Source organism: Cavia porcellus, unplaced genomic scaffold (genome assembly GCF_034190915.1).
Source record: "Cavia porcellus strain 051 isolate PalLab524CR breed Dunkin Hartley unplaced genomic scaffold, mCavPor4.1 scaffold_23, whole genome shotgun sequence".
Lineage (NCBI taxonomy): Eukaryota > Metazoa > Chordata > Mammalia > Rodentia > Caviidae > Cavia > Cavia porcellus.
In genome coordinates, this window is record NW_026947506.1 from 34,912,528 (window position 1) to 34,932,998 (window position 20,471).

At 53.3% G+C, this 20,471-nt stretch overlaps 1 protein-coding gene across 1 annotated transcript in view; it reads right to left on the reverse strand.

The window, feature by feature from the left end:
* Window positions 1–19,628, reverse strand: part of LOC100722076 (kinesin-like protein KIF19) — a 35,341-nt gene extending 15,713 nt beyond the window's left edge. Inside the window, 12 exon segments of the mRNA XM_063233606.1 lie at window positions 1,712–1,859; window positions 4,053–4,175; window positions 4,731–4,880; window positions 6,721–6,915; window positions 7,898–7,968; window positions 7,971–8,022; window positions 8,251–8,368; window positions 8,370–8,385; window positions 8,977–9,064; window positions 10,575–10,685; window positions 18,705–18,785; window positions 19,542–19,628. Of these exon segments, the coding sequence (XP_063089676.1) occupies window positions 1,712–1,859; window positions 4,053–4,175; window positions 4,731–4,880; window positions 6,721–6,915; window positions 7,898–7,968; window positions 7,971–8,022; window positions 8,251–8,368; window positions 8,370–8,385; window positions 8,977–9,064; window positions 10,575–10,685; window positions 18,705–18,785; window positions 19,542–19,628 (1,240 nt within the window).
* Window positions 19,629–20,471: the final 843 nt, after the last annotated feature.

Sequence of the window (20,471 nt, forward strand, 5' to 3'; positions counted from 1 at the left end):
TGCTATGCTGGAAATCAACTCCAAACCTCATCATGCACGCTGGCCAACCCTCCCACCCCAGGAAGGAGCTCTCTCTGGGCCTGCTGTTTCTCATCTAGTGCCTGACTTGAGGGCAGTCGACACGAGCTGCCCCTTCTCTCTACACAGCAAGCAGCCTAGATTAGGGAAATAAACTGTGGCATGTCTGGATGAGTGAGTCACCACCTGCCATTAAAATAAGGTTTTGAAATACTTCAGAAGTTTAGTTTTATATTGTTTACTTTATATGTTTTATTCCCTACAATGAAGATGAAAGAGGTGAAAATAAATTTATTTATTTTATTCTACTTTCTTTTCTTTTTTTGCAGTGTTAGAATCTAGCCCAGGGCCTTCTAAGTGTTACACAAGTGCTGTTTCACTGAGCCACACCCCAGCCCTTGAAAAGACTTTTACAGTTCTATAGTTTTATAGTACAGTTTTTGTATTCTAAGATGAAACTGAAAAAATAAAAATAAACCAAGAAAAAAAATCCCCAAGGTTTTGAGCTAGATTTGGTGGCATACAACAAAAAGCCCAGCCACTTAGGGGATCCAAAATTTAATGTCAGCCTGGGCAACTTAGCAAGACTGCATCTCAACATGAAATGAAGAAGTCCAGGGGTGTAGCTCAGGACTAGGGTGCTTGCCTAGTATTTATGAGGCCTTGGGGTCAAACTCTAGAACTGCAAAAAATCTGAAAGTTTTCAGGGAACATTTGGAAGCCCCACTTCTTGGTTTTTTTGGTACCAGAATCAAACTCACAGCCTCATGCTTGCCAAGCAGGCGCTTGTGTCCCTGAACTAGATCCCTGGCTCACATACATCTTGTTAATCACCTAAGGTAGTAAATTCTCTGCAACACCCCACTTCCCACCCCACTGACCCCTCCAAGTACCCAATAATCCAGCCTGTCACCAACCAAAACACATCCCCTTTGAGTTCCCTTCACCTATGGCTCCAAAAAGCAACCCAAACCTTTAGGTTGATCAGAGAAAAACAGTACCCAGGGGCTCAGGAGGCCATGGTAAGAATGCCCAAGTACCCACCCTAGGACTGAGACCAGCATACTGGGACATACCCTCCTGTGTGACAGAGGCTGATGTGGTGCCAACATGCAGACAGATGGTCCCAGACATGAGGCCAGGGGGAAAGCAAGTGGAGAACAGTATCTGGGTGCAGTGGCCACCCCTGCAGTTCAGTTTCTTGGAAGCCTAAAGTAGGAGGATCTCTCCTGTCCTGGGAAGCCCAGGAAGCCCAGCCTGGTGAAGTTCAACAGTATTTACACAAGTACCGTGGAGATACATTTTTCTTCAATAAAACATGAAGAATCCAAAGAACCCCTTGATCATCTGATCACCCCTCCCCACCTGTAGCAACAGTTCTCTGGGAGGAGCACCTCCCGCACCCTTCCCTGTGTGGCTATGAATGCAGGTCTGTACCTAGAGGTGGGCGAAGTTCTGTGGGTTGGGCTTTAGATGTTCAAATAAACAGCGCCAGATTGCCACTACTACTCCCCCACTGGCTTCTGCCACCCCTGGCGTGTGTCTGAGGACTTCGTCTGTCTGCACAGTGGCCCCAGCTGGCCCTCAGCCTCAGCTGCAAGGCATTTGGGGCTCTCTTGACCTTGAATCGCTCTCTGGATACAGATGCTCAGAATGGACCAGCAGGAGGAACCAAGCCCACACTCAACCCTACCTTGAACATCTGGGATGCCAGGTTCACTTTTGTTCTTCTCTTGCTTCTCAATGTTTGATTTGAGATGCTCGATTTCCCTGCGCAGGTCCGAAATGACGTCTGTGTACTGTGCGATGCGGTAGGAGACGTTCAGCAGGTTGCGCTTGACCTGGTAGAGAAGACAAAGGCCAACGATGGTCCCAGAGGAGCTGGGTGTTGGAGCTGGTGTGTGAATGTGTTTATGTTGTGAACTCCAAATCGATGCTGTTCAGCCTTAAGAAGGAAGTTGTGGTGACGCATACCTGTAATCCCAGCATTCTGGGAAGCTGAGGCAGGAGAACTTCAGGTGCAGGTCCAGCCTGGGCAACTTAGTGACTTAGTGAGAGCTTGTCTCAAAACAAAATTTTAAGGGTTGACGGTGTCAGTCAGGGTGAAGGCTCTGAGTTGAATCCCAAGTACCTTCCCACTCCCTGGTACACACACACACACACACACACACACACACACACACACACACACACCGTGGGGTAACTCAATCAAACCGTGATCAAGAATATCAGGCTTGATGAAACCAGCCAGGTGAAAAGGGCAAATCATGTGGGATTCTGCTTAAATGGGGTCCCTAAGCTCATCAAATCCATGGAGACAGAAAGCAGAATTGTGGTGCCGGCCATGGTGGTACGTGCCTGTAATCCCAGCACTCAGGAGGCGTTGTGAGTTCGAGATCAGCCTGGGCTACAAAGTGAGCTCAAGGCAGCCTGAACTGCAAAAAGACAAAAAAAAAAAAAAAAAAAGAAAGAAAGCAGCACTGTGGGAGCAGGGCTGGGAGGGGCTGGGAAGTGGGTGTTTAAGGTCAGTTTGGGAAGAGAGGAGGTTTCATGGATGGGTGATGGTGTTGGCTGTAGACCAATGCGAATGTGCTTAATAGCATTGCTCAGTGCACTTAAAATGCCTAAAATGATACATTTTATGCTACATATATTTTATCACAGTAAAACACTCAAGCAGTCCATGGAGAATTATTGAAAAATCCGCCTACCAGCTGTCCCTCCTGTCATTTTGATGTGTGTCTTTCTAGGTTCTCCCGAGCAGCTCTGAACACATCTCTATCTAGAAGACACAAAGTCTGTGTCTTAATTGTTAGGAGGGGCGGTGTCCAGGCTATCGATTATTAAAAAAATTTTTTGAGCTTGCTGTGTAGCCCAGGCTGGCTTCCAGTTCCTGAGTTTTAGTGACTGTCCTGCCTCAGCCTCCTGAGTAGTTGGACTGCAGGTGCACATCACCGTGCTAGTTCACAGCTCCTGTTCCTCTACTTGCCTTCTCCCCAGCCCCACATCTGGAGACCATATGTATGCACACTGGCCCCACCTCACTCTCTGTCACATAGGAGGGTGCGTCCTGGCTTGCTGGTCCCAGCCCTTGGGTGGCCCGTGGGGTATTCTGGAGCTTCTGGCTACAGCCTCCTGAGCACCCGACTGCTATTTATCTCTGGCGGATGTGGAGAGTAATAGGCTGGCTCCTGGAATGTGTGCGCTGTGAGCTCAGCAGCAGGCTTTAGCTGCTGGTGCTCAGCTCAGAGCTGGGCCCTAGGAGGGGCTCTTCATGGGCTTGTTAAATGATGAGAGCAGGCACAACAGTCCACATATCTAATCCAGCATTCCAGGAGGCTGAAGCAGGAGAATCACAAGTTCCAGGTCAGGCTGGACAATGGAGTAACTTATCAAGACCCTGGACCAAAAAAGAGCTGGGGATGTAGCTTAGTGTGAAGGACCTAGGTTCAATCCCTATTACTGAAATAACAAATTAAACAACTCCTATCAGCCTCTGGCCGCTTGCTATGTGCTGCCTCTATACTAAGCTGCAACACGCACCATCTCACAGAATTCTCAGACTGAGTCGGAGCCTTTGGACTGAAAGAAAGTGTAGACAAAGAGCATAGTGGTTGCACCGGGCCTCTGGCTCCCACTGAGAGCTGCAGGAGGTGGGAGAAGTTGTTTTTTCCCTCCCTGTAAAGGGGGAGGATAACAGGATCCACTGCTGACAGCTGCTGTGAGAATGAAATGGATTAAACCACACGTGGACTTTACAGCCTTGCCTGCCACATAGTAAGAGGTGACCGTGACCTTGCTCCAGGCCTGGGAATGTGATTTTGTTGGGAAAATGGTCTTTGTGGATGTAATGAAGGGCCACAAAATGAGAACATTCTGGATGAGGGTGGTCCCCAATCCAAAGCCAAGTCCTTATTCAAGAAGAGATGAAAGAAACAGAGAGAAGAGTGACAGTGGCATATGCATCTAATCCTAGCACTCTGGGAGGCTGAGGCAGGCTGATCACCAGTTCCCGCCCAGCCTGAGCACCTTACCCTTGTCTTGATGTTCTTGGCCCTGTACGCGTAGAGCAGTGTAGTCCGTGACTCTTCAAAGCTGCTGCTGGCTGGGCTGATGTGGGCAATCATCACCGTGTGGCTGTTCCCTCCCAGGGCATCCTACTTGGGTAGAATCACTGAGCTGAGGTGACAGGGCTGCCCAGGGTGCCAGCCCTCCCCCAGCCACCACCAGGCCCACCTAGAGTCAACCTAAAGAGGACAGTTGATGCTAGGAAGCTGGGACCAGGCTCAAGAGGGGACCTTGGCAATGATGTGGGACCTTCCAGGCCACTCTGCCTTCTGTTCTGATGAGCAGATTAAACCAAGAGATAGAGTTTATAGGGATGTTTAACCACTGCTTTGCTTTTATTTATTTTTTGCCTTTATTCATGTTTCTCTTTGCTGTAGAACAAGGTGACGATTTTTAGCTCAGTATAAAGAGAACTCTTCTCACACCAGAGCCCTTATGATGGGGCTGGTAGCTTCAGAGAGGTAGTGGGCTCCCTGTCACTGGGGGGACGCAAGCAGAGCTGGATCACACTCAGAGGAGGAGAGGTGGGGCAGGCCGTGACCAGAGATGGCCTCTGTGGTGTCTCCCAGCCTACAGAAGTTCCTGGAAGTGCCCGAGACTCCTGCCTGGGCCTTGTCCTGCACCTGGAGAGGCCGAGCACCCACCTTCAGCAAGCGCGTGAGCTTGCTGTCCCGAAAGTTGACGTACTGCGTGCGGCTGCCCTTCTCACTCAGCGCGTTGATGCAGTTGCCCAGCGCCAGCAGCGAGCGGTTGATGTGCGCGCCCTCCTTCATCCTCTTGCCACGGTTCTGGGTCTGTGGGAGAGGCCAGCTGAGCCCGGGACCTGTGTCCCACCCCGCAGTCACCGCGCCCGTTCCCATGGTGATTGGCCTGCTCACCCTGCTTTCCTGGGGATCCTGACCTACAGCCTTGCACAGTGGGGGTCCACCTGGGAGAACCCGGCCTGCGGTGCTTTCCCCGCCATCCTGCTGACTCCTCAGGCCCCGGACTCCTCACACTTGATTACATTCCTGCCCACTGCCCAGGGAGCACAGGCCCCCTGAGCACACAGCCTGGCCCTTGCTGGCCCCGGGCCCTCAGATCCTGGACACCTGCGGGAGCCTGGCCACAGCAGTGCTCGACTGCCCGCAAGTGCCAGCGAACAGGTGGACCAAACTGGAAACCAAAACTGCCGCTGGGCAAACCACCTCGCAGTGCGGTGACAATGGCGGGATGCGCCTTCATCCTCTTCCCTTTGCTTCCCTGCATCTTCCAGGTTTTCTGCACTTTGTGTTTTAGAAACCAGAAAAGAATTATTTACACTTTCTTTTAAAGGTGAGGGTTTTAGAGCCCACCGGCGCATGGTTTGGAGTAGCTGGAACTACTGATTGCAACCGACAGATCTCCCAGTCTGTCTAGCCTCTTTACTTCCCAATCAAGCTTCGTGGAGCTGTGGCAGGGTGTCACCGGACAGCATGTGTAAAGCTCAGCACAAGCTGGGCAGGGAGGCACTTGCCCAGCTTCTGAGCATTCTAGGAGGCCGAGGCAGGAGAAGCACAAGTTGGAGCCCATTAATTAATAAGGGCTGTGGTTGTATCTGAGCGGGGAAGGCAGGTTCAGTCTCCAGTACTGTGCACAGCAAGGGCACAAAAGCAAGATGCCAGTAGACTCAGGTGCCAGACTGACCAAGCTGGAGGTAGTCAGTCCTGTGTTGTGTGTCTATGTTGGGACAGGAGATTTCTTGGAGACCTTGTGCCCATAACAAACTCTGTGAGACATTTTCTGTGAGGGCACAGCAGACCTCAGAGATAGCACTAGGTCACTGAATATGTCGCTCAAGCCCCAAGGCCCAGAGAGGGACACTGCCCTGTCCAAAGCCACACAGCAAGTAGAAGAAACTGAGAGCACAGGCTCAGGACCAGACTCCTTTGTGGTGCTCTCCTCTGGCACCAAGCCCTAGGGAGGCCACTCTGGTCTCTACTTCCTGAGGACACTGCCTGCCCACAGCCCAGTGCAGTCTCCTCCATGGCACTCAGTTCCTTGGTAACATACCCGCAGCTGTCTATGTACCAACCTTGTCCTCAGTATTCTGTGTTGTGCTGCTATGGCATCTTGGGGTGTTGCTGCTTTGGGGGGCACCCCTCCCAGGTCACCAATCCTAGGATGGCAAATGACTTACCTGCATGCACACCTTTCACCTGCATGCTCACCCCCAGAGCCTACTCCCCAGCCCTCCATGATTCTGAGCAAAGCTGAACCAAACCATTCCGGGCCATGCTTTCCATGCTGTCTAGTGGGCATGACGCTGCCCTCCTGGGATGGCACTGGTGTGTGCTAAGTGCTGGGTACACTGGAGGGATGTGACCAACATCACTTATGGATGACCTTCTTCTGACACTGCCTCCGTCAGCTCCCTCTGGATCTCTGGCCCTTGGCTGGGTCCCTGCACTCGGGGACTGCTCACGACACTGATGCCATCGCCAGGAGCCGCACACCACACCCAGAGGCAGGAGAATCAAGGAACGGTGAGTCTCACTGGGGAGTTGGGGCAGCCCACTCTTCTGGGCCTAGTGCTATTCCAGGCATTGAAGGCCTGGTCAACAAGACTGAAAAGGATCCAAGGCAGTGGACATAGTGACATCTGATGGGCCATACCTGGGAGGCATGCTCGGAGCCGGCCAGGTCCACCATGAAGAGCCTGCCAAGGTGCACTTCCTCTGCCAGGTCTGGGCCACACCTCCGCTGGCACACCGTCACCTGCAGCACCGCATGGGAACTTGAGGATGTCTTGTTGGTGGCTGAAGGTTCCTGTGTGTGCTGCCGGTTGCCCCTGGTGAGAAGCTACATGATCTGAGGACAGAGGCAGAAGAGGGGTGGCCAGAGTGTTTGCACAGCGAGGTGTGCATTCAAGGAGCACCCAGAAAGTGGAGGGGTGGCGGTGCTCTATGCACCCCACAGATGGGGGAATTTGTGATTGGCATCAGGAAGTGATCAAAAATTAGTCACATGTGACCAAGCAGGAACAGCAGATTCCTGCCCCCTGCACTGGCTCTTCCCATCCTCCACCCCCAGCAGACATCACCAGTGGATCCTCCATCTCTTCTCCCAGAGCAGCTCCAGGTTCCAAGCAGCTGCAGAGTTGCTGGCATTGGCTGGGGGTCTGGAACCCAGCTGCCAGGCAAGAAACTGTGGAACTCAGGCCAGGGAGACCCTGTTGAGCACTCGCTGTGGACATCCCCATGCTAGGACTGTGAGGTGTGTGTGGAGAGGCTGCTGAGAACAGGAGGCACCCAGCAGGCCCACACTGGGACACGAGGGGCTGGCAGCAATGGAGCTGGACCAGCGTGGCCATGCACGTGGGATGAGGCCTCAGCACTGAGGAGTCAGTGCTGACTCTGCAGGTGAGAAGGAGCCATGCAGACTCCCTGGGCAGGAGAAGGCCCACCCTGGGGTGAGTCAAGTGTGGGCTGGCACACAGACTAGAGGCAGAGAGAAGGTGGAGCTATAGATGTGTCAGGAGCTGGCCCTTGCTGAAGGAGCGCCCATTATGTCAGGTGGCAGGTGGACCAAGATCCAGATAAGAGGTCGGGACTACCTGTCATGCTGTGTGAGAGGCCTGAGCCTGTAGCAGGCGGCCTGGGTGGGGGTTGTGCTGTGGGTCCATTAGTGATATCTGCCCTGAGTACTAACAGAGAGGCTGTCACCACAGAAATGACTGCCATTCCTTGAGTGCAAATCCCAGTGCTAAAACCCACAATCGAGCTCATTTTGGTTCCTGCTCAGCAAACTTGAATCAGAACTTTGTGAGCTGTGTGGTATAGCTGACCCTCACCTCTTGGGCATTCAAGATGGAGACCTCTGTGATGCCAGGAATCTGGATGCTGCCCCTAGAATCTTCCCTTATTCTAGAAATCCAGAAGATGGGTTCAGGAGGTCCCGGATCACTTCATTATATATCTGGAGTGGAACAGAAAGGTTGAAACAGAGAAGGTTTGGTGAGAAGAGTCCCCTGTAAGGACTTCCATATCACCAGGGCTTGAGTTGCTGGAGAAACGGGGCCGAGGCTTTGCACAGGCTGCCAGCACATGGTAACATGCAGGGCTGGTGCCTCACACACACACTCGGGTCTCTGATTATTACACACATCTTACAGACAAGGTAGTGAAGTTAGATAGGCAGGCTCACTTCAAGGTAAGACATGGACACACTGTAGTCCACATGGTCTCGGGTCTCCTCAATGGCCTGGAAGAGGTCAGTAAGGGTCTGCAGATAGATGCCAGGCTCTGCGTCCATGCCCAGCATGGTGGGTCTTCCCTGCACCTGCGGGAGGGGTGGGCTCCTGAGACGGGCTCAGCTGTGTTGTTTCCCAAGAAGAGAATTAACACATCTCTGAGGGGGAGAGGTGTGTGTCTATAAGGGGTGCCTCACCCCTTCACCCTGTACCCCATGAAGGTGAGGACCCAGCTGCTCTTTCCTTCTGAGTCTGGCATATACTAGAACTCAAAATGGGCACACACTGCGACTCTGGACAAGCTGCTTCCCTCCTGTCTCCCCGTCTGTGCAATGGCAGGACTAGGGCTGGGCCTGTCTGACTCTGATCCCCTTCAGTTCCACTTCTGAGGGATGGGAGTTTAGGTCTGCAAATGGTTGAACTCAAATTATACTCAGAGAAGAAACTGTGCTTCTCATGGGTAGCAGAGCACAGGCTTGGGCTGAATTCTAGATTCACACCCCGACCTTGTGGAAGTTGCTGTATCTCTGGGCTTATTTCCCATCTGTGAGCAGAGGTCATCCCACCTGCCTCTTATTGCTGCTGAAAGGAAGCCAGGGCCCAGGACGTAGGCTCCTGTGCTATTCAGGTTTTTCTGCCACCAACCCAGTTCCCTCCCCAGGACACTGTGTGGATGGTACCTGAGGGGCCGTAGGCAAACACTGTTGCATTGTATCCAGAAATAACGCCCTCTACCAAACGCCAGATGGTGGTAGAGTACACGTCTTCCTGCAGACAGACCGAAGGACAAGCAGTCAAAGGATGTTCAGCCTGAGTTGGCAGTGCGGCTGCTTGGAGAGGACAGTGTGGTGGTGGACAATGTGGTGTCCCTCTCTATGAGCATGGCACACAGAGGACAGAGCTCAGTGTTAGGAACTCCTGGGTTCCCATCCCAGTCCTGTCACTGGGCTGCTCTGGGCACACAGCCTCCCTGTGCAGAGCCTTGTGGTGTGAGATGGTGGTGAACTCAAGGGGGGTTTCGCGGGTTAAAACAAAGGCACATGAGAGCTGCGACCATGAGGCTTGACCTGCCCTAGCCCAAACACAGAGGATTCCCTCCCAGGGCTTCTCTGCAGTTGAGAGGCTGAAAAGGAGGCAAGTTTCTGGTAGGAGTGGTGGCTTGGGAGTCTTATGAGGAGCATCATGATTCCTTTTTTCTTGCAGTACTAGAGATGGCCTCAGGTGTCACACATGCTCAACAAGCCTTCTACCACCAAGCTATATCCCTGGTTCTTTTTAAAAATTTTATTCTGAAATAAGTTCTCACTGTCTTACCCAGGTTGGCTTTGAACATGCAATCTTCCTGCCCCAGCCTTCTGAGTAGCTGCGACTACAGGCATGTGCCACCACGCCTGGCTATCATGATGCTTTTTGTAGGCTTAACCTGGGACTCAAACAACAGGGGCAATTTGGGGCTCACAGGATGTATAAAAGACCACAGCACCTAGCAGTAGGGATGTGGGGGTAGTGAGCTCCCTGACCACCAGGGAGTTCAAGGAAAGACACCATCAGGGCGGGCAAGTTCAGCCAGCCTGACAGAGCAGCAGCCCCCACCTCCTAGGCACCTTCTCTGCGTCCTGCTCATGAAACTGCTGCAGCTACTGCTCCTCTGGGACCCCACAGCCTGCACTGCCTCTCTCTGGCTGTGGATGTAGCAGGCCTGGGCCTGATCAGGGTTCTGTGTGACCACAGGCAGGCAGCCCGGCCTTCCCTCACCAGGAGAGTGGGGATCTGTGCCGATGTATTCCACAAGCTCACTGCAAGAACCCTAGAACGAGGTACCCCAGGGCCGGGCCTTGTGCACAGCACAAGCTCACAGTAGCTGCTGGATGAATGCTGGTACTCAGGCCCCTCCTACCCCGCTGCTGTGTAACCATGTGAAGTTCTGACCCAGGGGCACCCTCTCTGGCCCACCAGCATCCCTGCTGAAGGGGCAGCTGGGGCCTCGCTGGCAGATTAGGGCACTGGCTGGTGAGAAAGAGTGGCAGGTTGAAGAGGCTCTAGATGCTTCCCCTTCTCCTCAAAGGGGCAGCAGGTCTCCTCCCTTGGTGCACAGGAGGGGCCCCTGTTGGGGGAGTGAGTTACTGAACTAAAGAGAAGCCCCTGCTGGCCTGTGCTTGGGAGATGGGGGCTCCCAGTCCTGTTCCTGCTCAGGTTTTCAGCTCATACCTTCTTTGTCCTTACTGTGACCTGGGAGAAGGTGAGGCGAGCGGGCTGGGGAGGGTGGACAAGTGGGCACCTGTGTCGAATGCTGGTCAAAAACTCTGTCAAAGATGAAGGTGCACTCCCGGGACCGGTGTGCATGCAAGGTGTCCTCGGGGTCCTCACTAGGGTCCATGAGCACAACTGCCTGAACAGGAGGGGCAGGAGAAAGCTGGTCAGACCCTTCCCTGCCCTCCCAAAGAAACAGGCCCAGCCTCCAAGTTGAACCAGGGCCAGGGTCAGACGTGGATGTTAGGGGAGCTGTGGGCCTCTGTGCTGGAGCCCTCCCACCCAGCGCCCACTCTGGTTCCCTTGTGCCAGGCAGCAGCTCCTGCTCCTGCACCCCAAGGCAAATGTGAGCTCCCCAGCATGCTGGGCTCTGCTGCCACATTCCCAACACACCCATCAATGTCTCTGACAAACCACGGCTCCTCAGGAGGGCAACTGGAACAGGTCGCCTGACACTACAGACCAGTGTCAGCAGCAACTCCCCTGGGGCCTGGGCCCCACAGTGACAACTGTCGATGTCCGCTCCCGGCCGGCAGGAAGGACACACGACAAAGTCTGGCAGTGGACAACCTTTTCTTTTTATTTTCCTTCTCCGTACAGCCTGCCCTGGGTCCGCTCCCCGCGGCTCCTTTTGTGCTTCAGTCTGCCCCAAAGCCTCTACCGGTCCGCTCTCCGCGGCTCCTTTTGGGCTTTTACTTCTGGGCTTCTACCTGGCTTCTTCTTCCGCCCAGGGGTGGCACCGGTATATATACGGGTACAGTGTCCAATCATGTTAAAGTAAGCAAGGCAAGCTGATTGGCTAACATCATCAGTTGCCAGGCAGACTATATTGTTGAGCGGGTTGTTTACGCGGTAAGCAGGAAACTAACATATTCGATGGGAGGGGTAATCTACCTCAGGCTTTGCTCTTTACCACAGGCCGCACGTCCGCCGCGCAAGGCGAGCTATCACAGACGCGGCTCCCAACATCTCCCCCTATTTTATTTTTTATGAATGTGCGCATCGTAGCCCTTCCTGGACTGGGTGCAGAGGCTTATGCCCTATGTGCAGGTCCACCGTAGGTCCTTGGCTTAGACCCTGGTTGGCCATGCCATGGTCTGCCAAGGCCCTGAGGCCCTCGTCCTTTTTCTAGGGCCAGGCACAAACTGGACGGAACCTGGATGCACACAAGCTTGCACTCATTTCCTCTCCGTAAAGAAATCCCCTCGGAGAGAAATTTAGACCTGGGCAGCATCTAACAGTCCAGCGGCTTACGTGCAGGATGGGGTAGGGCCTGGCTTAGGTCGAGTCGTGCTGGGGAGGCACGCTCTTACCCGTCATTGACTCACCTACCCTGCTGTGTATTGTCACCTTATGGAGGAGAATGAGGGATGCCCGCCATATCTAGACTCGGTCGTGGGCCAATTGAGCAAGCCATGCATATGCCTGAGGATCTTCTTGTCCATTTCGGGCTACCGCTATTTCTATTCATCTTATTGGTTGGTCTGTGATGGATCTCCAGTAGGGCAGGTCTGATCTTCAGTCGAGGGCTTTGTTGCCCGTGTCAGTCTCTCCGGTATCCACAGTGGTTCTCGTCCCGGTTCCTGTGGGAAAACACAAACCGCGCCTCGGTTCCAGCTGACCACTGGATCCGGGCCCATCCATTGTCCTGTCAGGACATCTTTCCACTTCACCCACCCTTTATGGTTGGGGGAAGGGTTGCAGTGCTCCACAGCTGGGGAGCGATTATCATTATTTAAATTTAAAAAATTGTGTGTGAATAGTGCCATGGATAATCGTGCCTTTGGGGCCAGGCCTTGGCCTACTCCCCCTTTTTGTTTTTGTAAAATTTCTTTGAGGCTTCTATGAGCCCTCTCAATGATTCCTTGACCTTGGGGATTGTATGGGATACCATGTTTTAATTGAACCTCCATCATTTTGCAGAACTCATTGAAGGCTTTGCCTATATAGGCTGGTCTATTATCAGTTTTTAATATTTTTGGTTTGCCCCATGCGGCCCAAGCTGCCAGGCAATGATTGATCACATTAGACACTTTTTTACCTGTTTCTGCTGTTGCGAATATGACGTGAGAACAGGTGTCTGTGGAAACATGAACATATTTAAGAGTCCCAAACTCCTGTATATGTGTGATGTCCATCTGCCAAACATCACCAGGGATCAAACCTCGAGGGTTTACTCCCATCGGTATGGCAGGTTTGTATGTGGCACAGGAGTCACATAGTCGCACGATATCTCGTGCATCTGCTCTAGAAACATGGAAATGGTTTGCTAGTGTCCTGGCATTAACATGAAATTTATCATGGAAGGCACGGGCTCGCTCGATTGGTGTTAGTAAGGTAAAAATCCATAACGGGCGAGTGGCAGTGTCAGCAGCCGCATTCCCCTGTGCCATGGGCCCCGGCAGGGATGTATGTGTTCTTATGTGGGTGGTGAAGACCTTATGGTGTCTGTTCTGAAGCAATGTCTGGATAGACAGGAACAGTCCAGCCACTGTGGAAGTGGATCTAATTAAACCGGCAGTCTCAAGCACTTGCATAGCATTGACCACATACCTAGAATCGGAGACAATGTTAATGGCTTCTGAGAACCGTTCAAGAATCATTTTAACGATCTGCAGTTCTACCACCTGAGGCTGATCTGGTTTAAATTGTATGGTAACCGGGGGCTTGCCTAGGATCACATAGGCGCCTATCCCCGTCTTGGAGCCATCTGTGTATATTGTAGTTGCTAGGACTAATGGCTCAGAGGCAGTAACCTTTGGAAAAATTATAGGGTGCTGAGTGACAAATGACAAGATAGGGTCTTTAGGGTATTGATTGTTTATATCCCCATGGAAAACACATCTCAGAATGGCCCATGTATCTATGCAGGCAGCCAGGGTCTTGATCTGGCTGGCGGTATAGGGTACTCGGATGGCTTGTGGTCCTGAGCCAAAATGTTGGACAGCTCTATCATGCGCTTCAAGGGCCAATGAAGCGACTGCCTCCGGGTAATGCTCTATGACTTTTGCAGGTGAGACCTTAGGGTGTATCCACAGTAGTGGTCCTTTCTGCCAAATCACCGCTGTGGGCTGTAGACTAGTCTGTAGCAAACAGACATCAAAGGGTCGCCCTGGTTCAATTCTGTGTAAGGTAGCCCCACCTAAGGCTTTTTCCACTCTCTGTAAGGCAGCTCTTGCCTCAGGAGTGAGCCTCCTGTGGGAGGCTATATCTGGGTCTCCCTTCAGAAGGTCGAACAGGGGTTTGAGATCTGAATTTGGTATATGTAAATATGGCCTAATCCAATTAATGTCTCCCAATAGCTTTTGCATGTCATTTAGGGTCCTAACGCCATCCGTCCTAATGGTGACCTTCTGTATAAGTCTGGAGGCGACACTGAGGTCCACACCTGCTGACCCAGGGGTGGCCCTTGTTGAAGGCTGCCACCCTGAGCTGTCCTGTCTCTGGGGCGGGGGCCCGCCTGTGAAGGGGGCCCCCTCTGGCCGTTTTTTGGCTCTCTAGCATCTTGTCCACAAATACGGTTGCCCTGAGCATCAAAGACCGACCTACACTCCTCAGCTTTGTGTGATCCCTTTTTGCATCGCCCACAAACATATGGTTCTTCATTCCTAGGGCGAGGCCTAGCATCTGCATTGTTTGGGCAATGACGTTTAATGTGTCCTGGCTCCCCGCAGGCAAAACACCCTTTAGCCTTACATTCCCCTTCTAACCCGCGAGGTCCCCTCTGCTGTACAGCCGCGGCCAGGAGAGCAGCCACTCCCGAGTTGGAGAGCGGCCCCCCTATCTCTCTGCATATCCTAATCCAGGCGTTGAGGTCCTTGTTCTTATGAGGAGCTATCGCTGCCTTGCACTCCTTTGTACATTGCTCAAAAATCAGCTGTCTTACCAGCGGTTGAGCCACTCCCGGATCAGGAAATATCTTATCGGCAGCATCTTGCATTCGGGCCACAAAGTCAACAAATGGCTCTGTGGTACCCTGAATTATTTTTGAAAGACACAAGGAGGCTGTTCCGGCACCACTTACCTGTTTCCAGGCGCGGAGCCCTATGGCATTGATTTGTTCATAGACAGCGCCGGGGAACTGGGTCTGGTCATCAGCGTGCCGACCTTCTCCCATAAGCATTTCCTTGTTCCACCCCCGGTTTCCCCGATTGGCGTTTCTCTCAGCCTGCTCTGCAGAGAACTCTGCGTACCAGGCTCGCCAATCCAGGTAACTGCCCGAGGGCAGACACGCCTTTGCCAGCTGAATCCAGTCCGCGGGGGTGAGGGGCCCAGAAGACAGATTCTCCAGCATGGCAATGGTGTAAGGCGCAGTCGGCCCAAAGGTTGTAACTGCATTTTTAAGTTCTCTAATCTGCTTTATCTCAAAAGGCTCCCATACATTGCGTCCCTGGCCCATAGCTACTTGTACAGGAAATATCCCGTAGGGGCCACTATCTATCCCAGGTGGATGTACCTCATGAGACAAGCGTCCCCCCTGCCAAAGCCGCCTGTAAAAATACCGACCCGCCGGCGGCGGAGCATAAGACAGCGGCCGTGATTGGGCGGAAAATGGGGGCCCGTGCATCACTTCCTGTTCTGGCGAAAGGGGAGAGAGCTCCCAGGCGGCCGCCTCGTGGCGAGGAATCGCCTCCGGAAACGGCCCCCAAGGTGGGGCGGAAGGCTTCGCCTCCCTCTCGCGCCGGGGAGCGCTCAGGAGCTCTCTACTCCTCCGCAGACCAGGTTGAGCAGAGCGCAATTCGCGGGGTAACGCTGGAAAAGAACCCTGCGACTCCTTATTGAGCGATTTAGGCTCCTGACAGCTGGTCTCTTTGGCCTCCTTGCCATTCAACTTTCCCTCGTCCTCGGAGTCAGACGACTCCGAGGCTAGAGCCCCGTCCTCCTCCTTAGCATCCTTGTTCCCCTTGACGGACCCCTCTCGGGAGCTCCCTGACTGGGCCTGCTCAGATACCCTGCGTACTTTTGTAAGCTCTTGAGAGCTTTCTCCACAACCACCCTCGCTCTTAGTGCCGCTACCTAACATGTTTCCCATCTTTTAATATGTTACTCACCGCGTGAGGCCCAAGGAATCCGCCACTTACGCGTGAGCCTGAGGGGAGTCTAAAAGCCCTGTAGGTGCGCGCCACCCAGAGCCCAGGCTTATCCCCAACTCACCTGTCTCGCAGCTCTGTACTGGAGCGTTGTCCACTTCCACGTCTCGGGGGTGATCAGTCCCCGTGCGGGCCTCCAAATGTCGATGTCCGCTCCCGGCCGGCAGGAAGGACACACGACAAAGTCTGGCAGTGGACAACCTTTTCTTTTTATTTTCCTTCTCCGTACAGCCTGCCCTGGGATCGCTCCCAGCCGAAGCCTCCTCTGGTCCGCTCCCCGCGGCTCCTTTTGTGCTTCAGTCTGCCCCAAAGCCTCTACCGGTCCGCTCTCCGCGGCTCCTTTTGGGCTTTTACTTCTGGGCTTCTACCTGGCTTCTTCTTCCGCCCAGGGGTGGCACCGGTATATATACGGGTACAGTGTCCAATCATGTTAAAGTAAGCAAGGCAAGCTGATTGGCTAACATCATCAGTTGCCAGGCAGACTATATTGTTGAGCGGGTTGTTTACGCGGTAAGCAGGAAACTAACATATTCGATGGGAGGGGTAATCTACCTCAGGCTTTGCTCTTTACCACAGGCCGCACGTCCGCCGCGCAAGGCGAGCTATCACAGACGCGGCTCCCAACAGACAACCAAAGAGAACCAACCCTGAACCAATGAAGACGGGAGGAGGAACTTTGTACACTATGGGTGCTGGGCTGGCCACCCACTGCTGTGCTCATCCCACGCAGCCCCGAGGATTTTCAGGGGGCGAGGGATAGTTCACGTACAAGAAGGGAAAATACAGGGATTCTGGCCAACCCTCCATTGTGGCTTTGTTCCTCAGGGCCTGGGGTCCCTGCGGTGTCTCCCACCCCATAGGAATATGCAATTATAAAGCGAAGTGTAGGAGGCTCTCTGGGGACAGAGCACTCAAGGGAGACCTTCCTAGGAATCACTATACACCCTGCCTGGTGGGAACTCATGGACTGGCGGCCCCTGGGAGGACCACAGAGTTGGGGAGCATGGCAGGGTGGCACCACAAACATGCGGTCTGGCCACCAGCCGGTCCCCTTTAGTCAGAGCTTTGCAAACTGAGGTCCTGTGGGCCAGAGTCTGGAGCAGTTCCTGAGGAATCAGTGACAACTGCACCCAGGTCCCCAAGGCTGTTCCTGGCTGCTGGCCAGCTCTTGTTCCATGACGTGAGCTGACTCTGTGCTTTTCTTTTCCTTCCAAGGCCAGGAGGGCTACAGGGTGAGATGACACGGGGGCAGCCCTGCGTGTGCTCACGGTGGGCCAGGCCTGTGCTGTAGGACCAACTGGAACGGCCTCCAACTCAGAGGGCCATGGAGGGGCCAGTGGAGCTGGTGACCACACCAGGGTTCTGGAGCCCTCAAGCCAGGTTTCCAGCTGGCTCCATGGTCACTAGACAGACAGGAGGCCTCAGACAGGTCACTGGGCTCCAAGCCTCAATTTTCTCTCCTGTTAAAAGGCAGTGATCATAGACTCCACTGCCAAGGTGCTTAGAGGGGTGAATGGGACAGCCCCTGAGTCCTGGGCCCTCAAAAAGTTATCAGCTGCATTGGATGTGAGCTCCAAAAATACTTCTTTCTTTTGTTATAAAGAAATTATTGAAGCCAGGTTCAGTGGCACATGTTCTGCAAGCCCAGCACTTGGGGAGGCTGAGGCACGAGGACCACAAGTTAAAGCCCAGTCTGGGCAATTCAGTGACTTAGTGAGATCCTGCCTCAGAATAAAAATTTTGAAAAGGGATTAACGAGAAAGGAGTCAGTATGCAGGGGAGAGGGTTATGTCAGGTCATGGTTAGGAAAGCTTACAGTAAGATGTCAACATCTGGGAAATCCAGGTGCAGGAATATGGGGGCTCTATAGTATTCTTGCAACTTCGTAGTTGGTCTGAAGACATTTCAAGATAAAAGTTAAAGGAAAATGTAAGCATGTCACAACACAGATGAGCCTCAGTAACAACAGGCTACATAGAAGCTACACGTAAAAGGCCACATACTGTGGGTTTCATTGATATGAAACATCCAGCATCCAGGTAGAAAGCAGACTGGTGGCTGCCAGGGGCCAGGCTGGGGGATATGACAGCTTAATGGGCATGAGGTCTCTGGTTGGGTGACCAGCAGAGTGGACTACACAGTGAATTTGTGTGGTATAAAACATAGCCTGCCATTCTGAAGACTGAGCTGGCTTCCTACAGCCCTGCCCTGCCTGCTGGTACCTGAACGATGGCCTCATCTTTGGGGGGTACTACCCTGTTAGAACATGGGCCCCATGTGCTGTTTCTGTCAAGTCTTGTCTCCTTCTTTGATGCTGCCAGGTGATGACAGCGCCATCTCCAGCACGGACTGTCACATGTGAATTTCAGCAGAGCAGCACTCAGTGTGCCCATGTTAGCCCTCTGCACTGCAGATCCTAACCACTGTCCTGTCCGGCTTAGCCTTCCATAGCCTCTGTGCTGCCCTCCCCTGGCTGCCCCATCCAGTCATCTTCCTCCTGACCCACCAGATAAGAACGAGGTGCTCCTGTGTCCGGGGCCAGCAGTCACAGGGATCTCCTTCCACCAGCATCGTGAGCCTCTACCCTCAAGATAAACCTTCCCAGAGCCACATTTTACTCGTACTCACTGAAGACAAGCAGGAGAATCCAGCCCACCGAGCACTTCTCCCCCTAGATTCTGCATTTATTCTTGCAAGTGACAGCCAAGGACAAATGCTTCCCTGTGAGTAACTAGGTGCAACCCCCTAGGGCTCTGCCAGGGGACGAGGGATAGTCGTCCTGGACCTGGACCTGGACCTGCCAGCTCTGTCCACTCCACCTCTCCTCCTGCTCTCAGGGCTCCTGAGGCCAAGCTGGCCTGACACATAGCTGAGCCCAGCTCCTACAGTTTTCCACATCCCTGCTCTGTTCCAGCGTCCCACTATGCCCTCCTACACCACAGCAGTGGGGTGGGGGGCATCATCCTGGCTCTACCCATGTCAGAGCATGTGGTAAATGAGGAAAGCATGCACTGTAACAGAGCCTCACAGCCTCTCTGCCATGGACACGTATCCTCTCTCTCGCTCACCTGGTCCCCTACTTTGTGGGCAATGATGGTGGCTCCTTCCTCCAGTTCAGCCTCACTGAGTGGGTGGATCCGAAGCGCCACCTGTGAGTAGGACACACGCAGTACATTCACAGGTGTCCTAAAACAGTCCCTCTCCTCAAGACCCCAACTCTCTGCCTTGCTCTTCCTCTTGGGGAAGCAGTGAAGGGCCAACCCTGAGCACCCCTTTGTTCCGTCCTAACTCCTCAACACTTGCACGAAGGTGCTCATGCCTCCCAGCAATGCTTTGAGGAACACAAGCCACTGTCACCTTCACTGAACACATGGGACTTTGAGGCATGGAGAGGTGAATTAACTTGCCCCAGGCCACACGGCTGCAGAAGGAACTTACCACCTTGCCCAGTATTGACCACCAGAAAGAGTACGCACCAAGCTTAGCTCATCAGGCCAGCAGAGAACACTTTGGGAAGACACCAAGAGGAAAACGGTAAGCCTCCATTTTCTTTATCTGGCTCCCCTTTATCAAGGGAGCCTACAGAGACCCCTGGGGTTAGATGATACATGAGCTGTAGCCATGCATGCTGGTCTTTAACTGACTGGACTACAGGCTTGGGGCAAGTCCCCAGCTCACCCAAAGGCCAACCAAACTAAGGATCTAGGCAGTAGGTGCCTGGCATCTGGCATCCTAGTGTGGGCCCTGAGGTTCCTGAAAAAGTATGCTCACTGGGCAGGGGATAAGGAGGGGGTGGTAGGTTACCAGGTCCCAGGAAGGGAAAACCAAGGAACAGACCCGCCCTGAGGGTGCTTGGCTGAGAATGCCCGGCAGAGGACAGGTAGCTGGGACAGGGATGCACTCACCATGAGCTGTTGGTCCTTGGGCTCCATCTCCCTGAAGGCTGGGCTTCCCCCGGATGGGGAGAGGTCGGTGGTGTTCTGGGAAGGCATGGTGCCAGCCAAGATAGATCCCTGCTACACTCGTTGGTGTTTCCTGCTATCCTGGCAGAGGCAGAGGCAAGGAGATGTATCTCAGTTCACCTCACCCAGCCCCATGACATCAGCTGAGTCCTTGGGGAGGGGAAAGCCAGGGCCATTGAGAGCTTGTTTACAAACCTGATGTCACCTCTAGCCCTCTCAGCAGTCAGAACAGCACACTCACAGCTAAGTGGGTCCCAGGCATGGGAGCAGACCTCCTGATTTCGTCCACCCACAACAGCCACAGCTGGGAGAACAAGGCAGCCTTCCTGCCTGTGCACCCAGCCAACGCCATGGCAACCTGGGTCTCATGGGCCTCTCTGTGCACTGCTGAGCCCACTTGCCACCTGCCCTGCACATGGACTAAACCTGTCCTTTGCAGTGTAGAGCCCTTTCCTCCCACCTTGAGCCCAAGAGGAGGAGCTACAGGGTCACCAGAGATGTTGTCTACTGCTGGAGCCACTTTGCCATCTCAGGTCCATTGTCTTAAAGCTTTCTCGTTTGAGGGAACAAATAGCAAATGCTGTCAAGTTAAACATCTTGTAAAATTCTTTTCCAGATACCTAAGATGACCTGTTTGGTGTATTTAGATGCAGTGTGAGTCTTTCTCTAAGTCTTTCACACTCATGGCCTGATCGATCAGGTGTACTTGCTGCCAGGCTCTTTTCACTGTAACCCTGGAGGACAGCCCTGCTCCAAGAATGTATCCAGCCAGGCATGCAGGTAACAAGGGTACAAGACCCAGGGTGATGCCCGTAATGCTCTTGCAGTCTGACAAACTCACAAATCCTGGATCCAGGAATCCCAGACTTGAGC